At 39.5% G+C, this 23,818-nt stretch overlaps 1 protein-coding gene across 2 annotated transcripts in view; it reads right to left on the reverse strand.

Moving 5' to 3' along the window:
• Positions 1-23,818, reverse strand: part of fw (CUB and Sushi multiple domains furrowed) — a 250,719-nt gene that overhangs the window by 26,852 nt on the left and 200,049 nt on the right. For both annotated transcript variants that reach the window (XM_083110082.1, XM_083110083.1), the window contains exons 5-9: positions 21,337-21,429; positions 13,689-13,811; positions 12,427-12,717; positions 9,769-9,918; positions 5,009-5,185 (exon numbers count right to left, since the gene is read on the reverse strand). In XM_083110082.1, the coding sequence (XP_082966208.1) occupies positions 5,009-5,185; positions 9,769-9,918; positions 12,427-12,717; positions 13,689-13,811; positions 21,337-21,429 (834 nt within the window). The remainder of the gene's footprint in view (positions 1-5,008; positions 5,186-9,768; positions 9,919-12,426; positions 12,718-13,688; positions 13,812-21,336; positions 21,430-23,818) is intronic.

The raw sequence follows: 23,818 nt of genomic DNA on the forward strand, positions 1-23,818 counted from the left end.
CAGAGAATATTCAATTATTATTTGTCTGCGTTTATGTGCACTTAATAAGGCCAAAACATGCATTAAAAGTAGCATAATATGCACTATAAATTTTAAAAGCGTGTCTCAAAAATTGTGTTATTATTGTCTACCTACATATTTCTTGACATTTTCAATTAGCTGCTTTGATTTAGTGGTAGTAGAACGAGAGAAATTAAACCCCCTCCGCCCCCAGCTTTCCAACGGTTGTCGTCAGCACTGTCCACCACGGCCAGTACCTCCAAGGACCTCCCTTCCTCCAACCCCTGCCCTTCTCAAGTTTCCTGTCCCTTCCGTTCCTTTGTGAATGCAGCAGGGAGAGGTAATATTTTAAACTGTTACAGTGGATCTCTCTAAGGAAGACCGAAGCAGCAAATGAGAATCTATTTGTTTTGTTCATTTCTTGATATAAGAAATACATGATCTGCGAACGACAGAAAAAATAGTGTCAACAAAATTTGAGATATTAGAGCATTTTTATCAGAATACACACACAATCCACACACGTTTCCATTACACACATTGGCAACGCTGATATTTAAGTTAAAGCTATAAAAATCAAAACATTACACAATTCTTTCTAAAGTTATTATTACTCCTTGGCATATTTTCATGGTGTTCTTTCTTTTAAAGCTGTAATTGCGTTTAAGTTGGGTAAATCCCATATGTTTGTTACACAGGTGGAAAAACAGCAGTAAGATACATCAGGGCTAGCTCTTGTGCTTCCAAACCACGAAATTGTATAATTTTATTAATTTGTCTTGTACAAAGTTAGTATTTTGAAGGTTTAAATCAACGAAGAATCACATAAGAATATTTCAACTTTGAAAATTAATACTTTAAAATTGATTTTAAGGGAATCCTGAGAATACTGACATATACTTATGATATGGCGAATAAGTTCTTATAGTATTTGCATTAACTATATTTAAAGGATTTTTAATTGCACTTATTTAAACACAGGGATAAGTACTTATTATTTCCTGAATTTTCCGTTCCAGATGTGCGTGCTGAAATGAGTGATGTTGTAAGCTCTTCAAAAAAATCTCTTAAAGATTCTTCTGAAGAAACATCTTGTTCTGGAAGTGGAAGTTCCAATATGTTTGACAACAGACCATATCACCCCTTCAATATTTCACCACAGATAATTAATGGGCGTAAGTTCTACTTTCAAACGAAGCTCTATCGTGAGTATCCTTGGCTTCATTACAATTCATCCATAGAAGGATTTTCTTGTTATTATTGTTGCAAGGCACTGAAGAAAGGACTCTTTCGACAAAAGTATGATGAAGTAGTGAATGTGTCCGATCTCGTGAATGGTCGTGGATTCCGTAAATGGAATAAAGCAAATGAGAAACTGACTTCACATGAATGCAGTCCACTTCATAAGGACGCTGTAACGATACTCGGTGGTCTTGAATCCGTTCCAATTTGCAGTGTGCTTTCTTCTGCAAAGAACGAACAGCAGAAATGTGCAAGAGTGGCTTTGCGTGCAATGATTAATTCTTTGCGTTTCTTGGCTAGGCAGGGAATTCCTTTGCGAGGACATTACAAGGAAAGTGGAAATGTATACCAGCTCAATCAACTCAGAAAAGATGAAACACCACAACTTGAACAGTTTTTGAAAAGAAAAAAGGACTTCAGTTCTGATGTTATTCAAAATGAAATACTACAAATTATGGCTCACTGTGTTTTACGAGAAATAATTTCTGAAGTAAGAGAGAACAAGTTATTTAGCCTAATTGTCGATGAGACTTGTGACATTAGCTGTAAAGAGCAAGTTTCAATCAGTGTGCGAACAGTAAATGACTTAGAGGTACGTGAATGTTTTTTGGGTCTATACGAAACATCTAACACAACAGGAAGTGCTCTGCATGACATTATTATCGATGGTTTGCAGCGATTTAACTTGCCCTTAGAACATCTTAGAGGGCAATGTTATGATGGGGGCGCTAACATGTCTGGTGTAAGAAAAGGCGTTCAAGCATTAATCAAACAGAAACAGCCTTTAGCATTATTTGTACACTGTAATAACCACAATTTGAACTTGGCTCTTCAAGATACCACAAGAACCATCCCTCTTTTGAGAGACACAATGAACTTGATAAATGATATTGGTGTATTTCTAAAGGATTCCCCAAAAAGAATATCACAGTTCAAAGACATCAAAGCTGCTGAAGGAGTGTCGGAGTTTACCTCACCTCGCCCTCTGTGCCCAACAAGATGGTCAGTTCGTACGTCAGCTTTACATGCGATAGTTGAAAATTATTCTGCATTATTAGCGTTCTTCGAGAACATTTCTAGTGCTCCTAGTGATTCTTCAAGCAAGGCCCGTGGTCTTCTTGACAACCTAATGAAAGGATCTACAGTCTTTGGAATCTTACTTTGTCAGTTAATTTTTGCGCCTACTGAAAAACTAAGTATCTCTCTTCAGAAGTCTTCCCAAACAGTCATCGGTAGCAGAGAAGCTGTTGAAGTAGTATTGAATCATCTGAAAGGAAAGCGAAATGATGAAACATTTCAGAAAATTTGGAATAATGTCCACCAATTAATAGAGGACTATGATTTACTTCCACCGCTGCTACCTAGAGTACGGTGTCCACCCAAACGTTTAGAGCATTCTGAGAAACCAGCTGAACCTCATAGGTGGTCCTCTGTTGAATATATGTACAAAACAGTATTTTTTGAAGCACTAGATAATATTTGTGGAGAAATATCGTATAGATTTGATCAGCCTGATTTCAAAACCTACTGCGAACTGGAAAATCTAGTACTTTTGTCACCTGAAAATTGGAAGCAGTCTATGATAACTGAAGCTGAAAAGAGGGGAATTCCAGCAACAAAACTGAAATTGGAGATGGAGATGTTTTCAAGACTTTCGGAGATAAGAGGAATCCATCAAGTTGTAGCAAAATTCAGAAGTTTACACAAGGAAACTAGAAACCTTTTTCCCTTGATTGAGGCATTATTGAAGGAACTTCTTGTAATTCCAGCAACATCAGCAACTGCTGAGAGAAGCTTCTCCACATTGAAGAGGATTAAGACTTACCTAAGGAGCACAATGTCCCAAGAACGATTGAATCACCTTTGTGTGCTTCATGCTTATCAACACCATTTAGACAACTTGGACCTGGCAGTATTGATGAAGGAATTTGTTAACAATGAGTACAGAAAAAGTGTATTTGGAAAAGTGTAAAGGCAGGGAAATAACACTTCAGTTTTCATGTTGCTTTCTTAAATATTGAAATGATTTGAAATATTGAAATATGTTTAGGTTCATGAAGTGTAATTACAACATAATATTTGCATTCCATTTATGTGTATGCAGTGGATGTACAGTATTGCCAGGTTATCTTGAAGTACATTTTCCCATGTTTTATGCAGTAATACTACTGAAAAAGTATAGCTTATTTGAGACTTATTATTGTTGCATTATTTTAACGATTATATCATTGAAATTCTGTAGCAAATTCAACTTTTAATCAATAATATAGTCATCACAGTACCCAAAGCATGACATTTTACTTTTAAATAGTTGTTTTATTCTCGCTTACATATTCATAAATGTTACTACGTATGCATGAGGTTTGAGAGATTTGCAACATTTAGGTTCATCATTGTCATTTAAACTTTCAATCTGAAAGCAGATAAATAATTCTTCTAAGCTACTATATGTACACCCCCATATGTTTTAGGTTATATGTACCAGAAAGAAATCTGTGGACATCATTATGTATGTATGTATGTATGTATGTATGTATGTATGTATGTATGTATGTATGTATGTATGTATGTATGTATGTATGTATGTATGTATGTATGTATGTATGTATGTATGTATGTATGTATGTATGTGTGTGTGTGTGTGTGTGTGTGTGTGTGTGTGTGTGTGTGTGTGTGTGTGTGTGTGTGTGTGTGTGTGTGTGTGTGTGTGTGTGTGTGTGTGTGTGTGTGTGTGTGTGTGTGTGTGTGTGTGTGTGTGTGTGTGTGTGTGTGTGTGTACATATGAAGAACCAGACATACACGGACAGACGAAGAGGTGGACTTTGTACCCCCCCAAATCAGAAACGTTCCTGCGCCACTGTCCCCAATGTTGCAGTGGTAACGCTGTTGCCTTATAATCTAAGGTCCTGTGTTCAAGTCCTGGCGGAGGCACATTGCACAGCCATTCGAATCCCACTTTAAAATGTAGTCTAGATTAGCCTATCTGAGCATCAAGTGGATTTAAATAGAACTTCAATAATAATGCGTAATAACGCAAACTTTATCCATTCTTAGCATGGTACTAGAGAGAATTCCAACCAGGAAGATGGTTAGCAGAAACGTTCTGATCAAGTGCATGCCAATCAAATGAGCTCTTTTGTCAATCCAATCTGAGCCCCCTCATCGCCTTGTAATCAAGGGGTCCCAGTTTCTATACCCGGTGGAGGCACTTAGTTGTTTGGATCCCACTTTAAACTGTAGGTTCAGTCCCGATTATCCTTTCTGTGCTTAAAGTGGACTTAAAAACACCTACTCAATCAATCAAACCTTTTGCCAATCCATGTTTATTGCCACAGGGGGGAGGAGGAAGAGGAAGAAGAAAAAGCACACAGTTCTTGCCATTGTGTGATGATATAGTGATGGATTATAGCATGGCAGCCTGGACTTAACATGCAAAATACATGGCATCAGACAGATGACAGAATTTGGCATTTCCATTCCAGTGACATGTGGTTTCCAATTACATGACAGAAAGTTCAATTGTCTTCCTAGTTGGCATTCTTCATAACAATTCTTTGTGTTGATCCTCCTGAACTTGTGAAAGTAGTGTAACTTACTCACGAACAGAGGATGCCAACAGATAACAGAATTTAAACTCCGCCACATTGCAAAAAATAAAATGGGGAGGCCTTTTTGGAAGACTAATTACTTTTTAACAAATGAGATGCACCATATCCTATTAAAAAGCTACATAATATATGATAACTTATAAAAAACAATAACTTACATTTGCAGGTAGGAGCCTGGCCTGACCAGAACCCAGATACTTTGCACGTTCGGGATGGGTTTCCCAGAAGCATATGTCCCTCTGGACATGTATATGTGATGATGGCATTGACAGAATGGTTTGTCCCTACAATGGTTGTATTTACTCGCTTGTCTGGGCTTCCGCAACTGGTGGGTGCTGTAAGAAGAGAAAAGTACATTATAGAGTTAATCCTTTGAATAGTTATGATGAGTAAGATTTGCTCAAAGTGAAGATTGCTGACTGAGGGGTTGACATTTGGATGTCTTCTGGAAAGGTCACCCTACACCCCATTTTACAAATTAAGCCGGCATTACTAACATAACTGAAATGTGCCATCCCTTGGGTTTGAATCCCAGTCTGGGCATGTGTTCCTTGCAAGTGTGCTTTCATCATTTTCATCATATCACTCATCTTCATCTTCATGATTAGCCAAAAGTGACAGAAAAAGCGAAATAAAACCAAATTAATCAATTGAAATGAAATTTAATCGGCATTCAGCAATGGATTTTTAACATTCTTCGAAAATTGTCTGAATTTTTACCACTTTGCATATTTTTTGCACCACTGCAATGACGCTAATGCACAATGATAAGAGATAACAAATGCATATAATTACACATGCTTTCATTGAAAATTTGTCAAGTTGAGACCCGGGGGGGGGGGGCTCAGGGGAAACTACAGCTCTGGGCCTCTCCATCTACAAAGTAGCCCCCACCTGGGGGACAGGTGCTATGAAATAAAATTTATATATTTGAGATGTGGTAAAATAACTAAAATTATGTATAGGTAGGCCTCACAATGTCATTATTAGCATTGGCCATCTACATGTATAAATTCGGGCCCACATTTACACTAAAATTATTAATGGTTTTAGATATTTTGTGTTGGGTCTTTTGTAATAGAAGTGCTCACCAATCAGTGGGGACGATTACCCTGCTTTGATGTGTCTAAAACTAAATATAAGGGTCAAGAGTTCGATACCCGGTGGAGACACCTTGCAGAGTGGTTCGGATCCCACTTTAAACTGTAGGTCCAGTCCCGATTAGCCTATCTGTAAAGTGGACTTAACACAACAACAATTCAAACTAAAAATATGCCATTGCATGTAAAATGGTCGTTGTTGGTAAATTGAAGGCTAAATTCAAGTGATCACCCTCCAGGTATTTGAAACTAAATTTTGCATGAACTTAAAAGGTGACAAGCTATAAAAAGGAGACTAGAGCTCTGATCTCAGTGGCGGAGTGGTTAGCACAGCATGTTACGACATGGGTTTCGAATCCTGAGCATGGGTGTCTCTTCATCAATTTCATCATTCATCCTTATTTTCGTGATTATCCAAAAGTGGCAGAAAACGAAGTAAAATAAACTAAATCGATCTCACTGGAGAGGGGCGTTAGTCCGCCACTGTCCCCAAGTTTTATGGATCAATTACTAATTAAGATATATTTGCGATTTTCATTTAGTTTATTCTTCCCTGACATTGTTGCCAATATTGTAAATTTAATGATGAAATATACGACGTTAAATTACGAAATGGAAGCAAATTAGTAAGCAGCTTACTTATAGTTCAACGAATTTTTAGCAGGATGAAGTTTGATTGGTATTGAAAGTAGGTGATTATGTTCAAATAGTATCAGAAACCACAGCAGAAAGGTCAGATATTCATCGGCTGCTACCTACAATTATTAAGCATTCAATCTCTTTCCTACGCGCACCTCCTTTTGGAAAGTTGTTCTTCCTCCGGGACGAATTGCAATTTGCATCGAGTCAACGAACTTCTTGCATTGGCGTTACGTATCAAAACGTCAAAGGTTGCTTTCCCGTATGCAAAAAAAAGGAGGCGAGGCTTGTATAGCGTCCTTATCCCGCCTCGTCGATTCAGAAATGGTTTTACACCTTTGCAAATTTGAATATCTTCTAGTTCACTGATACGCCACCAGTAATGGCGCCAGAAGAAATGAATAGTGTGGCAGGCGTGCATATTTTCAAGAGGAGTCAGATTTAGTATACGCTAAGATACCATACAAAAATGCCTATTCGTGTCAAAAGACCATATTTATCTTGTTTTTATTTTGCTGTGGGCCTTGTCCTTTGCGAGAATGGGAAAGGGGGGGGGGCGTTCCTACCTATCGAAAACCTCATAATTTTGATATTTTGTAATAGAAATAAATTTGATTTGATTTTTGTTACTTAAGGCCTCGTCAAACAGAAAGCGATCTTTCCGCGCGGGCATATCGCGCTACGTTACGCGGTCGCGGTGTGATTAAGATATACTACTACTAGTACTATCCAGTCAAACAGTACGCAGGCAGACTCGGCGAGACGATCCAGATCGCGGCGGTCAGTTTTCGGGTTGTAATTTTTCACAAAGACCGCGGCGATCACAGCAGAACAATGGCCGAAGACTACGTTGAAAATCTTCTAGACCTTGTGCGGTCAACTCCCTCCACTGGATCGCTGTACACTCGCCCGCGTTCTGTTTGGCATTTGAGATCGCGGCGGACAACAGCGCGATATGCCCGTGCGGGAAGATCGCTTTCTGTTTGACGAGTCCTTTAGCGTCGCTTTTCTGCCAGTTTTGGTAATCGCGACGATGAGGATGTGATGATATGATGAAGGGATACTCACAAAGAACACCATGCCCAGGCCGGGATTCAAACCCAGGATCCCTGGTGTCGTAGCGTGCTGTGATAAACACTCCGATACGAAGGTCGGTTTAAGTGGAAAGATATAATGTAAAATGAAGAAGTATTACTATTCTACCACTTAATCCAAAGAATAAATGGTTCCATAAACTTCCAAAAATTAGTAGTCCTAGCCTCATGACTATAATTTCACCACAAACAATAGAGAATAACTGTGTATTTTTGTACTTTAACCGTATATGATGTGAAAAATAAACAAATAAGTTGTGCCATATATTGAGTCATATGGTGTATCTAGTCTCCTTAAGGCTACAACAAAAACTAATCATTTATTATTAGTTTATAATAATTGATCCTATTTTTACTATTCAATTTTATATCAATAGCCTGACTCCACGCTAAACATTTCTAGCCTTGCCCAAGTTGCGGAAGGGGGGACTAGCCGATAGAGGCTCTTCACCCTCCCCACCCCCGTTACCTGACCGCTCTTAGGCGCCACTGTACCTCCTAAGTGATTGGGGCGCTCTGTTGGTCTGCCACTGCATGATGGAGTGACTCAGACAAGGAGCTAAAAAACTGAAATTGCTGTGTGCAACAATTAACAACAAACTAACTACACAAGATCTCACATTTTAGTCCAATTAACAAGAGTCCTAAGAAATGCGACTTGTTGGTCACCCTGTGCAGCTAGCATTGATAACGGAAAGAAACAACGTTGTATCCATTAAGCTTTTAAGAACAGAACAGAAATATGAGATTTCATAGTAATCAATACTTTTTAATACTGTTTTTGTAATATAAAATATCATTAATAATTGTAATTGTCACAATGCTATTTTTATTAACATTTATACGTAGGTATGAACTGTTTTCCTAAAACTTATTTGAGTGTTTACGTTCGAATTTTGTCCTCAATCTTGTGACGCCCTGCTTGAAATAATAATTCCTATTTCCAAAATCAGTGGCATTCATTCGGAAAGTTCGTTTTCTGGTGACTCTAAACAGCGCCCTCTTTTGTCCATTTCGATCTTCAGCCGAGAGATCGGGAGAAGCGTGGCGGGCGGCGCTAGCGGAGATGCCGACATTTGCGGCCTGTAATGCCCGCTTATTTTTATGGACATATGCAGACATTTATATAAATATTGCAAAACGAGCACTAACCTGTGTTATAATTTATCATCTGTAATTCATCCAAGTTCTGCCCTTATATACACAAAAAAATACGCTTTAGAAACGATGTTAAGAGCCACAGATAATAAAACATTTTAATCATAGTTTTGACCAGTAACGTCCTGCTTAAGTTTATATCCTTGAAAGAGTTTTGTGCCGATGGGGATCGTTTGGAGGTTTCGAATGTGTACCACTGTATCAAGATTACGCTGCAGACGAAACCGTTAGAAGTCAATGGTGTTCGTGAGCTTCCTTGCAATCCGAAATCTCTGAGCTCGAGTTTTTTGTTCCTTCGCGACAGAGCTGTGAATATAGTGGCGAGCAGATGTAAACCAATTTCGTACTGTGTGCAAGAGTGTTATTATTGGTTACTTGCCGTTACTTGTTTGTGTTATTGCAGTGTCTATGTGTGTTGTGTCAGTGAGAGGATTGGAATGCCAGCCGCAAGGTTCACGTTACGTGGGGGCTGATAAGTTCTCGGCCCGACCCAGAAGGACTTTAGCTACAGGCACGAAAGTTTAAGGCTATTCAACGTATTCTCCCCGAAAGTCTACACACTTGGCACTTGGTGGATATCAGTTTGAACAACTCTTATAACACAGGTTAGTGCTCGTTTTGCAATATTTATATAAATGTCTGCATATGTCCATAAAAATAAGCGGGCATTACAGGCCGCAAATGTCGGAATCTCCGTCAGCGCCGCCCGCCACGCTTCTCCCGATCTCTCGGCTGAAGATCGAAATGGACGCACGGGTAATTTAGCTAATGAATTTCAGTTACAGTATTCGGTGCACTAATGATCACGTGATATCCTTTTAGTCTCGTGACCAGACAGATGTCGCAACCTCGTTTATTTGTGGTTTCAGTAAATTCTGCGTATATTTGTAGAAAAACAGAACATTGTTGGAAAGTTGAAATACTCACTGTATTTACAGATCCAGTGGAGATAGTCAAGGTTGCAGCCTACGTCATTCCACAGCCAGTTTCTGCCTCCGTCCAGAACCACACAATTCTGTTCCCCGTTGTAGTTGTTAGGCTGGTCCTTGCCCCAGGCTGGTTTTCCCACTATTTCACCTGAAAACATAGAAAAGGGAATTAGAGCGGTTCAAGACATGCCGACATATTGCTAGATAATTTTAAAAATACATTTTGACGTATCGAAAAGAATTCACCGAACCTCGAATATGTATTTATTATTGTAAATGTGTTTACAAACATGAGGATAAGTGACGTTATGATGGAAACAGTGACTGCGATTGGGTTCCAAAATTGGGGGGGGGGGGGGGGCAAGGTGCCAAAAGTGAAGGGTGGCAAAGGCAGCTTACTTTCCCTTGGTACGTAAGGTTTAGCATAGTACGGGGGCAAAAGTGGCAAAAAGTGTGTGGGGGGCAAATGCCCCCACCCCCTATCGCCGCCACTGGATGGAAATGATGAGGGCCGAGTTAAGTTTTTGTTTTGGGCCGCTTTATGCACAGAAAGGCTAATTGGGACTGGACCTACAGTTTAAAGTGGGATCCGAACCACTATGTTATCCACTGGTTATCAAACCCGGGATCCCTTGATTACGTGTGGCAGTCAGACGCCTTATCGACTAGACTATTGCACCTCTCTTTCGATATTGTTCTCAGTAAAGTATATTTAAAGTCAAAATAATGTCTTATCTTTTTTTTGTTATAAGAAAACTCTCCCCCGGTAAATTTGTGGCGAGGGGAATTTTTAGGACACGACTGTTCATGGGGGGGAAGTCTCCCCTGTCCCCGCAGGATTACGCACCCGGGCATGTATTTTCGTTTAACATAAAAAGTGGCCTTTCCTTTAGAGCAATCATGTGTAGAACATGCCCTTAAAGTACGCATGTTCGTGCTCACACACGTCTTGATTCGCGGCTGATGCCGTGAGACAACCCCATTCGATTGATGGACAGGGCTGTTCCAATGACTTGCCTGCTTGCGCCGTTAGAAAACGCGGGTAAAAGTACATGTCTTGGGGATCCTTGGAAGCACATGCACAAAGGGTTGAAAGCTGCGAAAGTGCCCGTGTAAGCGCTTTCTCGTGTGAACCGATAAGAATTTTATGTAATACTTCGCTTCTCAGGGTCAACGTTACCACCGGAAGAAAATTTCGCCTCCATCTTGCATAACTAATTTAAGGTTATGAAGGTGCAAGAAATCCGTTCCAGAAAGTGCTTCCAGTCGATGTTCATTCAACTCCTTTGCTTTTGGAGATGCAATCCGTTGTTAAATTTAGGTGTTAAAAGGAAGCGTGCATGATACATTTTTGTAAAAATTTTCATTCCAAAAATTATTTGAGTTTATTTTTTTGCTTTTAGTCCACTTTATCCACAGATAGGCTAATCGAGACTGGACCTACAGTTTAAAGTAGGATCGAACACGGGACCCCCTTGCTTGCAAGACGACATTAGTACTACACCATCGTGGAGGGTCGATAAATGAATAACTGATTGATTCATTTAGTTTATTTTACTTCGCCTTTTGTGCCACTTTTGGCTAATTTGCGAAGATGGGGATGAGTGATGATATGATGAAATTGATGAATGGACACTCACAAACATCCATGCCCAGGCCAGGATCGAACCCGGGACCCTTAGCGTTGTAGCGCGATGTGCTAACCACTCGGCCACGGCGATAAATGAATAATAATAGCTAGATGAACATAGGCGTGCGCACAAGGGGACATGGAGGTTAGTTACCTCACATAATATTTTCATACAGAAACTCAGTATAGAGGGATTTTATCGCTGTTAATAAGCAATATTTTGATTTTAACACCCTGATATTTTATTATCAAGCAACGAAGGGGAACATTATTTCTCATGTACTTGGATCATGTGTCAGTGACAAAATGAAGCTTTTAAAGCTCATGTATGTACCAACTGAGCGAAGACTAACATTGCAGCATATGATACTTTCATAAGACTGCAGAAGTTCATTCAACTGTGTTTCATATGCTATCCGATAGTTGTGAATATACGTGCATTCAATTCGTAAATGCGTTTGCATAGTGAAAGTTTTAGTTTAAGAAGAGCTGTGGATTTTATTTCGATTCGGCTTCCCTTACTTGGAGCAAATATGAGTTCCATTTCCGCACGAGACGTATGTCATGTATATAATTACATCTACAATTACACTAAATGCACACAGGAATGGGATATTCGACGGGGGGGGAGGGAGAGAACGGTGATTAAGTGTTGCCAATAGCCACATCTCACGAATGTGACACAAATGTGAATTTCAACTGTGAAAATGTCCCCGCCAAATAAAGTTAGAGAAGAAATAACTGCATATTCGTATTTCTGAGAAAACGCACATGTTAAATGATGTGTCAGCTGACCCCCTTCCCATTTAAAAATCTGGAGGTAATTCCAAGATGTCGGTTTTCAAAGATGGCCGCCATGATGCATATTAGCCCCATTACCCATATCCTGAGTTTCATCATCCTCCGTCAAGCAGTTTTTAAATTAAAAGGATGGTGCCGAACTTTTGCCTCACCCTGTACATAGACGCATCAGCATTATACTTTTGAGTCACCCTGTATGAAACGAAATGTCACCATTGAACTCACCATCGACCCATCTCCACGTCCTGGATGTGAACCCAGGGTCTCTCTGGGCGCCGATCCACACCAGCTGGGTCTTCAGCGTCGTTTTCAGGCGCTCCAGCTCGGCAAGGATGAAGGTCGAAGTGGGCCCGTGGAAGCTGTGAACCACGTCGCCCCGTCTGCTCTTGCAGTGCTTCCTGGCTTCCTCGAAAGAGCCCCCACGACCCACCTGGAACTCGTAGCAGCTCCTGTCGAATGCAGCCAGCTCAGCTTCATCCAGTTCGCCGCTAGGGGTACAGCGATCGTTGGAGAACTCTGCAATGATAAAAAACCTTCCAGTGTTTAATGGGGCACTGATTTTCAGGTGCTACAAATGTTGCTTTAAGGAAAAGACATAATGCTAGTTAATTCCAAATTATCAAGAGTAATATCCAAAATTCAAAGCTAAAACTTTCACAGTGTAAACAATTTGTTCCTTTTCTTGAGGATTTATTTCGTATGGGTCAATATTTTCAGGTGCTGAATCAGAATGTCTTTTGTTTAAACAAATTGAACGCAAAAATCTTGCCCTACTATTTCTGTTAATGGCTGGCGTCGTTGAGAGAGGAAACTTGCATCTTGAGCAGCGTACGAATATCACGTGGTTCCATCGCGTCCAATAGCCTGTTTACTACTCACAGAAACATTCAATTTGGTTCATGAAGGAGACCATTTCATCCACTGTTGAACTTTTATCTAATTCAACACATATTAATTCTAGTAATTAATATTATAAGAACTTTAGTTTCTGCAATGCATGGAATTATTCTCGACGTTTCTACCCACTGCACATATATATTTTTTTCAAGAGCCAACAGTAAGATGAGATGCCAGTTCTGAAAGATGATGGTAATCACATTATTTTCCGAACATCTCCAGTCGACTTCACGAATCTTGTTAGCGAGCCTACCAACAGTGTAAAGCGTAGACAGGAGAGTTGAGGGTTGAGGTGCTGGGTTGAGATGACGTCAGCAGCTCGCTTGGTGATTGGATGATCCGGGAGTTAAGATTCGCTTCCAAGCTGTAAGTGCAGAACAGCCAAACATGTTACGATTATAATCTCACTGTAACAATATTATAACGAATAAAATGAGACACTGTGCTCTTTAAAATTCTTATAATTCAGATTTTCAAATCTACTCATGACCCAAGTGTCTTTTCCTTTTATAAAATACTTCAAACAGTACATGCAATGGAATTTGCAGTAAGTGTTTTAAAATGCATTTTAACAATCACAATATACTTACCATCTGTAGTGAATACCTCTACTTCACAAAGCGAGAGTGATCCTTCTACCCCCACCATCTGCAAGAACACATGTTGGCCGGTTAAGGTCCTCGCACATGTGAAAGTCTTCGTTGTTCCTTCCTCTACAATAGAGAAAAATAATACAATCAGCGAGCGTCAGATGGGGCAATAACAGTTGGGCTGAAAAGTTCGTAGGCTAACATAGTAAAAAATATTTTTTTGACAAAATTCGATTTTATTATTCAATATAGTTGCCTTCGAGGACGATACAACGATTATAGCGGTCAAACAATTTTTCGATGCCATTTTTATAGTACGATTTCTCTTTAGCCTCAAAATAGGCCTCAGTTTCGGCGATTACCTTTTCATCAGTGCTAAATTTCTTTCCAGCGAGCATTCTTTTAAGGTCTGCAAACAGGAAAAAGTCACTGGGGGCCAGATCTGGAGAATATGGTGGATGGGGAAGCAATTCGTAGTCTAATTCATATAATTTTGCCATCGTTTTCATTGATTTGTGACACGGTGCATTGTCTTGATGAAACAACACTTTTTTCTTCTTCAAATGGGGCCGTTTTTTCGTGATTTCATCCTTTAAACGCTCCAACAACGCTATGTAATAATCGCTGTTGATGGTCTGGCCCTTTTTGAGGTAATCGATGAATATAATACCATGCGCATCCCAGAATACTGATGCCATAACCTTGCCAGCCGACTGTTGCGGCTTTCCACGCTTTGGATTCGGTTCATTACGTGCAGTCCACTCGGCTGACTGTCGATTGGACTCTGGAGTGTAGTTATGGAGCCATGTTTCATCCATTGTAATATATCGACGGAAAAATTCGTGTTTATTACGGTTGAATATCGCTAAACATTGCTCCGAATCATCAAAACGTTGTTGCTTTTGATCGATTGTGAGCACGCGTGGCACCCATTTTGCACACAGCTTTCGCATGTTCAAATATTCATGCACAATATGTCCAACACGTTCCTTTGATATTTTTAAAGTGTCAGCTATCTCGATCAACTTCACTTTACGATCATTTAAAATTATTTTGTGGACTTTTTTGATGTTTTCGTCGGTAACAGCCTCTTTGGGGCGTCCACTGAGTGCATCGTATTCGATGCTAATTTCGCCTCGTTTAAATTTAGCAAACCACTTCTCAACGGTTGATTTTCCAGGTGCAGAGTCCGAATAATGTTTATCAAGCCAAGCCTTGGCTTCAACAGTATTTTTTTTCGCCAAAAAGCAATGCTTTATTAACACACGAAATTCTTTTTTATCCATTTTTTCACAATAACAAAAGCTGCTTCACTCACAATGCTATATCTCACGAACTAATTATCCGGCAGCTGTGAAATTTATACACGTATCTTTTGAAGGTTAGTACTAAGTAAAAATCACATGGATTTAATTCTAGTAACGCCATCTATGAGTCAGCCTACGAACTTTTCAGCCCACCCGATATATTCAAAAGTAAATAGCTCACTGATCAGCAGCGATCCACAATAAAATAATCAATTTTGTTGTTGCTTTCTATAGCTGGAATTTCATAATAACCAGTAGGCTGTAGATTACGGCGCAAGATTTCTGAAAACTCAAAATCACACTGTCCATTATACAACTAGTTGGTACAACATACATGAGGCATCGTCATTTTTGTTTTCAACATACTCAACTGATATACGAGCTGCATTCAAGCTCTAAGGTCTCCTAAATTATTTTGAGAAACATACTCACTTCAGAAAGCTGAAACTGCCGTCACTTCTCAACATAATCACCGTCTAGACGTTCCAATTTTTCACAACGCTGACGTTACGATAGCATGGCCTCTGCAACGCTCTTTTAGGGGTTTGTTTTGTATACTGAATAATCGCTGATGCAAGAGGGGAACGGCTGGAAAATGTGCGACCACGGAGACTGTCTTTGAACGTTGAAAAGAGCCAAAAATTGCTAGGTGCGAGGTCAGGTGAGTATGGACGGAGCATGTGATTCACTTCAAATTTGTTTTCAATGAAGAGCGTCTGAATAATGGCTGCCCGATGAGGAGGTGCATTGTCCTGATGAAGGAAAACAGCTGCAGCAATTTCCGGCCGTTTCTTTCGCAATGCTGGAAGCAACTTCGTCCTCAAATCAGTTTCATAGTTTGTACCCATCATTGTGATACCCTTAGGATAGCAATGCGTGAGCATAACGCAAAATATTCCTTTTCTCAGCAATGGAGTGAGTAACTGGCGGCTGGTTCGTGGGCGAGGCTCCTTTGGTTTGGTTTCATACGACGTTCGACATTCCTTGAACTATCGGTCCACGAACGCCATTGCTCACGTCCATGACACCACCACAGCATGTCTCAGTCAATTTAAGATGAATATCGATGGGTGTAACTCCACGCAGGTGAAGAAAATGGATAATAACACGCTGTTCTTTCGATGTAAATAATATCATTCCCACTATCAAAAGCATGTCCGTCGTTAGATAGCGCCACTTGAATGCACTCATAAAAACATCGCGACCTTAAAGTAAAAATGTTCTATCTGCCAAGTCGTAATATTCCCAGGAGAGCTAGTTAAAGATTTGACTATGTGCACAGGGAAAACTAATTATTCCAACAAGTTGTGCCTCTGGCATTTGTATAGTGAATTCTTCTACTATAAGGATACATCTTGCGTCCTACCAAACATTGTAACTTTCCGGCTGAAATTGGATTTTTTATTCAATTTAAAAAAAACGTTGAAATTAAGCAATTCAACTAGAAAATCAAACTTTTCTCGTGACTCGAACACTCAAATCCCTCCCTCTCTAATATATACAGGAAAATTAATGAAAAATATTACTAATGTCCAGGTATTGCAACGACAAATTTGCAGTTAAAATCTTTTTACTCCAAAAGTAACGTTTCATATGAGAGTAAAAGGGTTATCCCTTAAATATTCAAACTTATTGCAAAAAAAGAAAGGTGAGAAATTAGTTATATTCTAGTTATTCTGCATGAACTACGTACATGTTAAAGTAAATAAGATGTAAAAGGTGCTTCAGAGTACAAAATAATACCAATTGTTTCATCCATACTATAAACCAATTACTCGTACGTAAGACTGTGAAGATTGGATTTTGAAATAATGTTTAATAGAAAGTAATGACATGTGAGTCAGTTGAAAAAAGTAAGCATGTTGTAAATGGTGTTGCATTATATAATCCAAGTGGAAACACAAAACGTTCATTTTAACATAACATGCTACTGCATATCCTTCTGATAAGAAAATGAAAAGTATTTCTACTCATTGACAAGACTGTAAACAAATGGAAAAAAAAAGTATCTTATACGGTATGTTTCTCTTCAGCAACCGTAGTAAAGTAAATTGGTCCACATTCACTTCATCATGTAAGTGAAATCTGACACTTTTTCCTTACTTAATTGCTTCCTCTCTACGTTGGAGGTTTCAATAGATGGATGCATAGGAGATGAACGTTGTGTCATTTGTCTGGTAGTCACAAAGACCGGAAACATAGCAGATAAAACCTTTTTACCCCAACTTAAAACCTCATTTGCAGATAGTACTAATTTTACCCCGTTGATTTCTTCGAAACTAATATACTTCGAAGCATGATCTTTACTGAGTACAAAGAATATAAACCAATGGTATGCTTAAGGTCACAAACTCATTTTCGAACAAAAGTGCAGAGAGAACCTTTTTACTTTAAGGTCGCGACATGTCATGATTCATGTGATCCGCAATTTTTTTTTAAAAAAAAAATACGTTCAGTTTACTTTGTACTGGATCTAGAAGTTAAAATTGGTGACCTGGAAAACCTACAAACTTTGGCGATACGTACAATGGGATTCACAAACATTGCTAAGCAAATTGTCCATGACTATTTTTATCAATTTTTCTCTTCCAGCCTACCTGTGGCGTCAACGTATATGGGCCTGAGGGGCTCGAGCGTGTTAGTGTATTTTAGAAATAAAATCCCCGCGCTTAGGAAACAAAATGTTTTACCTTTATACATGTAATGAATTCTCAGAACTTGATTACGAAATGAGTGTTATCAAAATATTTCACAATCATTTGTTACATCTCCAATGTGATACTTTTCACTGCCCTATTTACACTATGCGTGGTCACATTGTTATTAGAAAAGTGAGAAAGGAAACTGCTTATTACCAGGATGAGGATTGATTGGCACTAAAAGTGATGAGAGCATCGTCAGATTTTTCATCATTTTCCCGGATTAAGCACTCAAAAAGCAGTTATCTTCGAAACAGACACTTATGAATGAAATAGGCAAAATAGACCGCTATAAAATTCATGTATTACTCTCAGAAATAGCCTGAAGGTATTTTTTTAATGTAAAAACCTATATATTTTCTTACCCAGGAACAAAGAAAGGCACTTTAGGCCTCAGCTTACTTATGACACCCAATGTTTCTTAAAAGTTGGCTCTACTGGTCCTGAGTGTTTCATTTTGGGACGTCACAAATACAAAAGCACAGACCTCTAGATACCAGACTGGAAAAGTGGGCCTATTAACATGGGTCAACTTGAAACAAAAAATGTCAAAGCCCGGGGGGGGGGGGGTGATACTATCATGGCTGTGAGCATACCTTCATATTTCCACTTGTAACAACTATTTTGAATATTGTGAGTTATTGCACCACACAAGATTGCAATTTTTATGTTTACTAAGAAGGATATATGTCTACATATTCCACTCCACAAGTAAGAACAAATAATTTATTCCTAAATATGAAAACAATAACGAGCTATATGTGCAGTCCGTTTCCAGTCTGTATCGTGAGGGTATCCCTTGTTGAACAACACTATATCAACCGTTCGTTCTGACGTCAGACGAGGAATGTCTACGAGGTTAGGTTAGACCTGTTAGGTTAGGTTCTACTAGCATAAATACAATGAAAAATTATTATTTAGGCTAAGAGAACTAAACGTAGCGAGCCTAATCTGACAACGTAGGCATGTAGCCTAAAATTAAGAAGCTTACTCCCGTGACGTCGGAACACAAGATTGCTCAAGTGTTGTGCAATAAGTGAGACCCGTATCTTGAGGTCTGTGGACAAAAGCACTTCCAGATCGACCACATGGAAGAAGACGTTGAAAAAGCTGAATAAAGACTCAGTTTGTAGATGAAGATACGTGGAGAATGAGATAACAGTAAATTATTAATGCAAATGGAAAAACTGGAAGTTGCATTCGGATTAGACGGAAGGAAAAATAAAAAAAATAATCCGGTCAGGATACACAAAGAGTGGAGGCAGTATGGACGGAAGTCAAACGACATTCTTAATTCTTCCTCAGCAAAAGTCTCATCCGGCTTTGTTGTTCCACGAATACTCGTGACTTCTGGCTAAACCAGTTGAACGCAAGAACACGTTCTTTTTTTTTCGGATAAGAAGAGACTGGGTTCAAGAGGGGGGGAAACGTGGCTGTTCAAACGTTTTTAAGAGGTTTCACGTTTGCGTACGTGATTTCACGTCTCTACGCGTTCACTTTTCGCTTTCCTATATTTATAGAGGATGCACTGCACCGGAAACATAGGTAGCGGAGGCGAGTGTATATGAAAGCAGAGAAAGGGAACTAAGCTGTGGGAATTTCTTAATACTTCGTTCATAGTTTTAAATAATTATATTAATTATTACTCCTTTAGTCACAGTGTTTAGCACTGGTGAATAATACAGGGCGACCGAAAAGTCACCGGACTCAACTGAGTTTTTTTATAGCTATTTATTTATAAATTCAACAGATTGAAATATGCACAATGTGGATGTATTTTCCTGCATTCAATAATATGTCTTCTTCCTGAAATTTGCTAATTATTGTTATTGTTATTGTTATTATTACTATTATTAACATACATCTTAGTGCGATATTAAAAAAAAGATAAGATAATAAAGAAAACAAATGCACAAAATGAATACTGGGTAACATCGGGCTTCTTCACTTTTCCACACACAAAGTATAGGTCTTCAGCTCAAAGTAAACCACCAACAAAGCAACACGCTTCTCGCGATTAAAAAACATTTTGCACTGCGCGGTCAACAAACAGCAACTGCTGCAGTTACAACGCCAGCCTCGTTTTCAAAATAGGCTCCTCCCCTTCCCAAGGGTTGTCCAAACAAGTCGTGCGCGTTTGGTCCTACGGAAGGGAACCAAACTTTGAAAATGATTTTTAAACTTTCAGTCCGGCGACTTTTCGCTCGCCCTGTACAACGAAGTGCCCATTATCCACTTTTCTACTACTACTACTCAAATCATCTCTTTCAAAATGATTTAGCTACAAAATCCTAAATTTGTTGTTAAATTCGATGGTGTTTTGTTAGTTGCACTGTCCCAATGCAGAAATTGGTTGACGTGGGATTGGAAGTCCTCGAGCATCCTCCGTATTCGCCAGACTTGTACTCCTGAAGTAATCGCTTCCCTGCAAGGCGCTATGTGTGTTGCCTAACTCTACAGCGTTGGTAGAAGTTGTAATTGAAAATTTGCTATTAGAATCCACTTATCGCAGTAGTGTTAGGCAACACACCTAACGCCTTGCAGAAAGGTGAGTATTCCAGGATCTAGGTGTCCAATTTTTCTTGCCTGTGACTGTACCTACAGTGTTTTACTGTACTTTTTAAGTGTTACGTTCAGGACACCAGGCGTGTGCGATAAATCATCTGTGCCGGAAAGAACAGTCCATGAAGTTGTGATCATTATTAACGCACAATTCATCGTGATGATCGAACACAATAGTTTTCTCTACTTTCAACATACGTTTTACAGCCCCTGTGCCAACAGGTTCAATGACGTAATTGAATTTTTGCGAAAGGTGAAAACGCACGATTAGGAAGTCACGTTTTGCCAGAGTTTCGGGATTTGTCAGCCGGAATTTATTGCTTGAATGAAGCAATCCTGCATTGTCGTGAAGCGATTAAGAATGATTCGGTGGGTAATTTTGAGGTCGAAAGTTTGCATCATATTATCATGTTAGAGTATGTGGCGGAGTGACGCCAAGGACCTAGGTTCGATCCTGGAATAAATTAAATTTTTGGGGTGCGTCGACACATATTGCCATTTTGCATCCTTCAAAATGTACGAGGAAAACCCTTACCTTAAAGTTTAAAAAAAGAGGGGTTTAAAGAGCCCCTTGAAAAAGGTTAATAGTGCAAGGTTGTAATGAGACCTGCACAGAACATACACACAACACATTAAAAAGGTCTACACAAAAAACTTCCTCAGGCACAGTGGAAGAAACCCTACTCTTCTCAAAAATCTAAAACAATTTGTTAAAACAGTTTGGAAGGTTAAAACTCTGTCTGAGGAAATTGAAATCGACACATTCGAGAAGGATGTGCCAAACATTTAAAACGACATTTCAGACACAGCACAGCCAAGTGCACGTTGATCCATATTATAACATAATGGTTCTCATTGGTCGCGGTGTCGTGCCCTAAATATCGAATCTGATTTCGATCTCTGTTATGGACGCACCTGTATATTTCCACCTCGAATAATTTCAATTAGAAGAAATAGAATGTCGATTATATGTCCTGTTAGGTCCAAAATAAAAGATTGAATTGAATTGAACACGTCTCAGAATACTAAAAATAAAACCTTCACATAATACAGAAACAATGTAATCATTTTGGAACTCACCTATAGTCCCAGGAAACCAGGCGCACAAGGGGTTCCTCTGCAGATCCGTGCTGTTTCCGACTCGAATTTCAATGTCTTGCAAAGGCTGATGACCTGAAATTAGATTGAAAAAAATCAGTATAATGTAAACTTTACAGGTTAGGTTAACAGGCATTGCTAAAATTTAATTGTCATCGTAATGTCTACATACATATTGTAGTCTCTATAGTGGCAACACTAAGGAGGGGGGCTAGGCAGTTGTACCCTCGCATTTCCCAGTTCTAGAAAGAAATTTTTACAGTTCAGGAACTAATTTCCAGATTATACGGTGAAGTTCCACAAAGTAGAACATCTTTCAATGTTTTAAGTCAGTAAGTATGAAGGTCTCGTTACGTTTTATTCTGTTCCTTGCATAGTCATAGTCCTGGAGGTTAATTTCTGTCATAAATTACATAATCATTATCTCCTTTTCTTTGATATAAACAGGGCGCAAATTATCCACTTAAATACTCAGCTCAGTCTGTCTGATTATTGTACGTTTACCTCCATGCCAGCGAATATGTTTCACAATAATGACATACATTCAGCTAATATTATGTTCATGCACACAACATACCCACTAACATACAGGGTTACGCATATTGTATCTACCAATTTGAGTTGGAAACCCTACCAGAATATACGTGCGCATGTGTGCCATACCTACAGGCACACCCGATTAGATGAGCCCCATTTTCGGAGTTGTGTGCTGACTGCACTGGCACGCACGGAACGAGTCTTTTGTTTTCTCCGTGTCCTATGATCCCTCTGCTAGAGGTATGGCTTCGTGTTGTGTTGCGCTACCATTATGTCTGACCTTACAGACTTCCAACGAAGGTAAATTGTTGGTGCATCCGTAACAATGGTCGCTAAGTTAGTAGGTGTATCGCGAGCTACTGTATCTACCGTCATGACAGCATACAAAGTGCAGGGGAAAACGACGTCTGCAAAACAGAATAGTGGCAGAAAGACGAAACTGACAGAGAGAGACAGGAACAAGACCAAAGTGATTGCTGAGCTGAATTATGCTTGTCGAGAATACAGTGTCAACGAAAACAGTGCGCCGAGAACTGCATAAACAGAATATCCATGGCAGAGCCGCTATTGCCAAACCTCTTGTAACACAGGACAATGCCAACGGAGACGTCAGTGGTGTCAGGAGCACAAAACTGACAGACACACAGACTGCCTGGTGCCAACAGTGATCATGGTGGCGGTAGTGTAATGGTGTTGGCGGTCATTTCATGGCATTCACTGGGGGTCCTATTGTCACACTGAAAGGAAGGGTAACTGCCAAGGTGTATGAAGGCATTTTAGGAGACCGTGTCCATCCAATGGCACAGGCATTGTTCCCAGCAGGGGATACCATCTTCCAGGATGATAATGACCCCATTCAAGATTGGTTTGATGAGCACGATGACGCACTTACACATCTTCCCTGGCCTGCACCATCGCCTGATTTGAATATTATTGAGCCATTGTGGTCAGTATTGGAAACCAGAGTACGGGCGCGTTTGCGTCCGCCAGCCAATCTCAAGGAATTGGAGCAGTTTCTTTTTGAGGAATGGTTCAGAGACACACAGCATTCTGAGGTTGGTTCGACAGTGGAGAGCCACGGGTAATGTTGTGAACCGTCAGTTGCCGTGAAATACACACTAAGCACATTTACTGTCATAATTCATATCAAAGTCTTTTACTTTGGAATACTAAAACTCGAATTTGCAATTTGACGTGCAGTCATGGGCTTCCTTAGAGCTCTCGTATTCGATTTTATCAACCCTCATTTACTGACACACAAATAACATTTTCGGGAACGCAGAATCTTCTTTGGTTCACGTACCAAATGGCACCTTTTCAGACGATGACGTGGCAGAGGAAATTATGCATTTGGGGACCTACAAGTCACGCTGGTGGACTTTTCGTGACCATTAGGAAGAACCCACAAGAGGAAATCAGCAGGAAAGTTGTTGAGGGATAGAAACGGAATGCTTTAGTGTGTCAAGAAATCTCGCACGTCACTTGAAAAACGCCATTTCTATATCTCCGTGTTTTTCTGTTCTCTCGCGTTCTGTGTGTGTGTGGCATGCAGGCGGTGTCGGGAAAAATGCGCCCGGGAAAATTGCGCTCTCGTAATAAAAGTGGGAAAAATGCGCCCTCTCAAGAGTAACCACAATGAAAAGTGGGAAAAATGCGCCCAGCACACACAACCTTCACCAATATGATAATATATTGATTAAAACAAACTTTACGCAGCTTCCCCTCACACTTAACACAGGCTTGGGACTGTCAGGAAAGATAATTTTGTTTTTAAAGTACAGTAAAAATATTCATTTTTCTGGCGTGTTTAGAAGCTGGAGATGATGTCCGTTGTCATAATTTTTTTTAATTTTACTTTTGTAATTTTTATTTTATTTCATTAAAGTTTTTATTTACATTTGTATTTCCATTTCTTGTGACCTTCGTT

The sequence above is a fragment of the Lepisma saccharinum genome, chromosome 23 (genome assembly GCF_977018435.1).
Source record: "Lepisma saccharinum chromosome 23, izLepSacc3.1, whole genome shotgun sequence".
Taxonomy (NCBI): Eukaryota; Metazoa; Arthropoda; class Insecta; order Zygentoma; family Lepismatidae; genus Lepisma; species Lepisma saccharinum.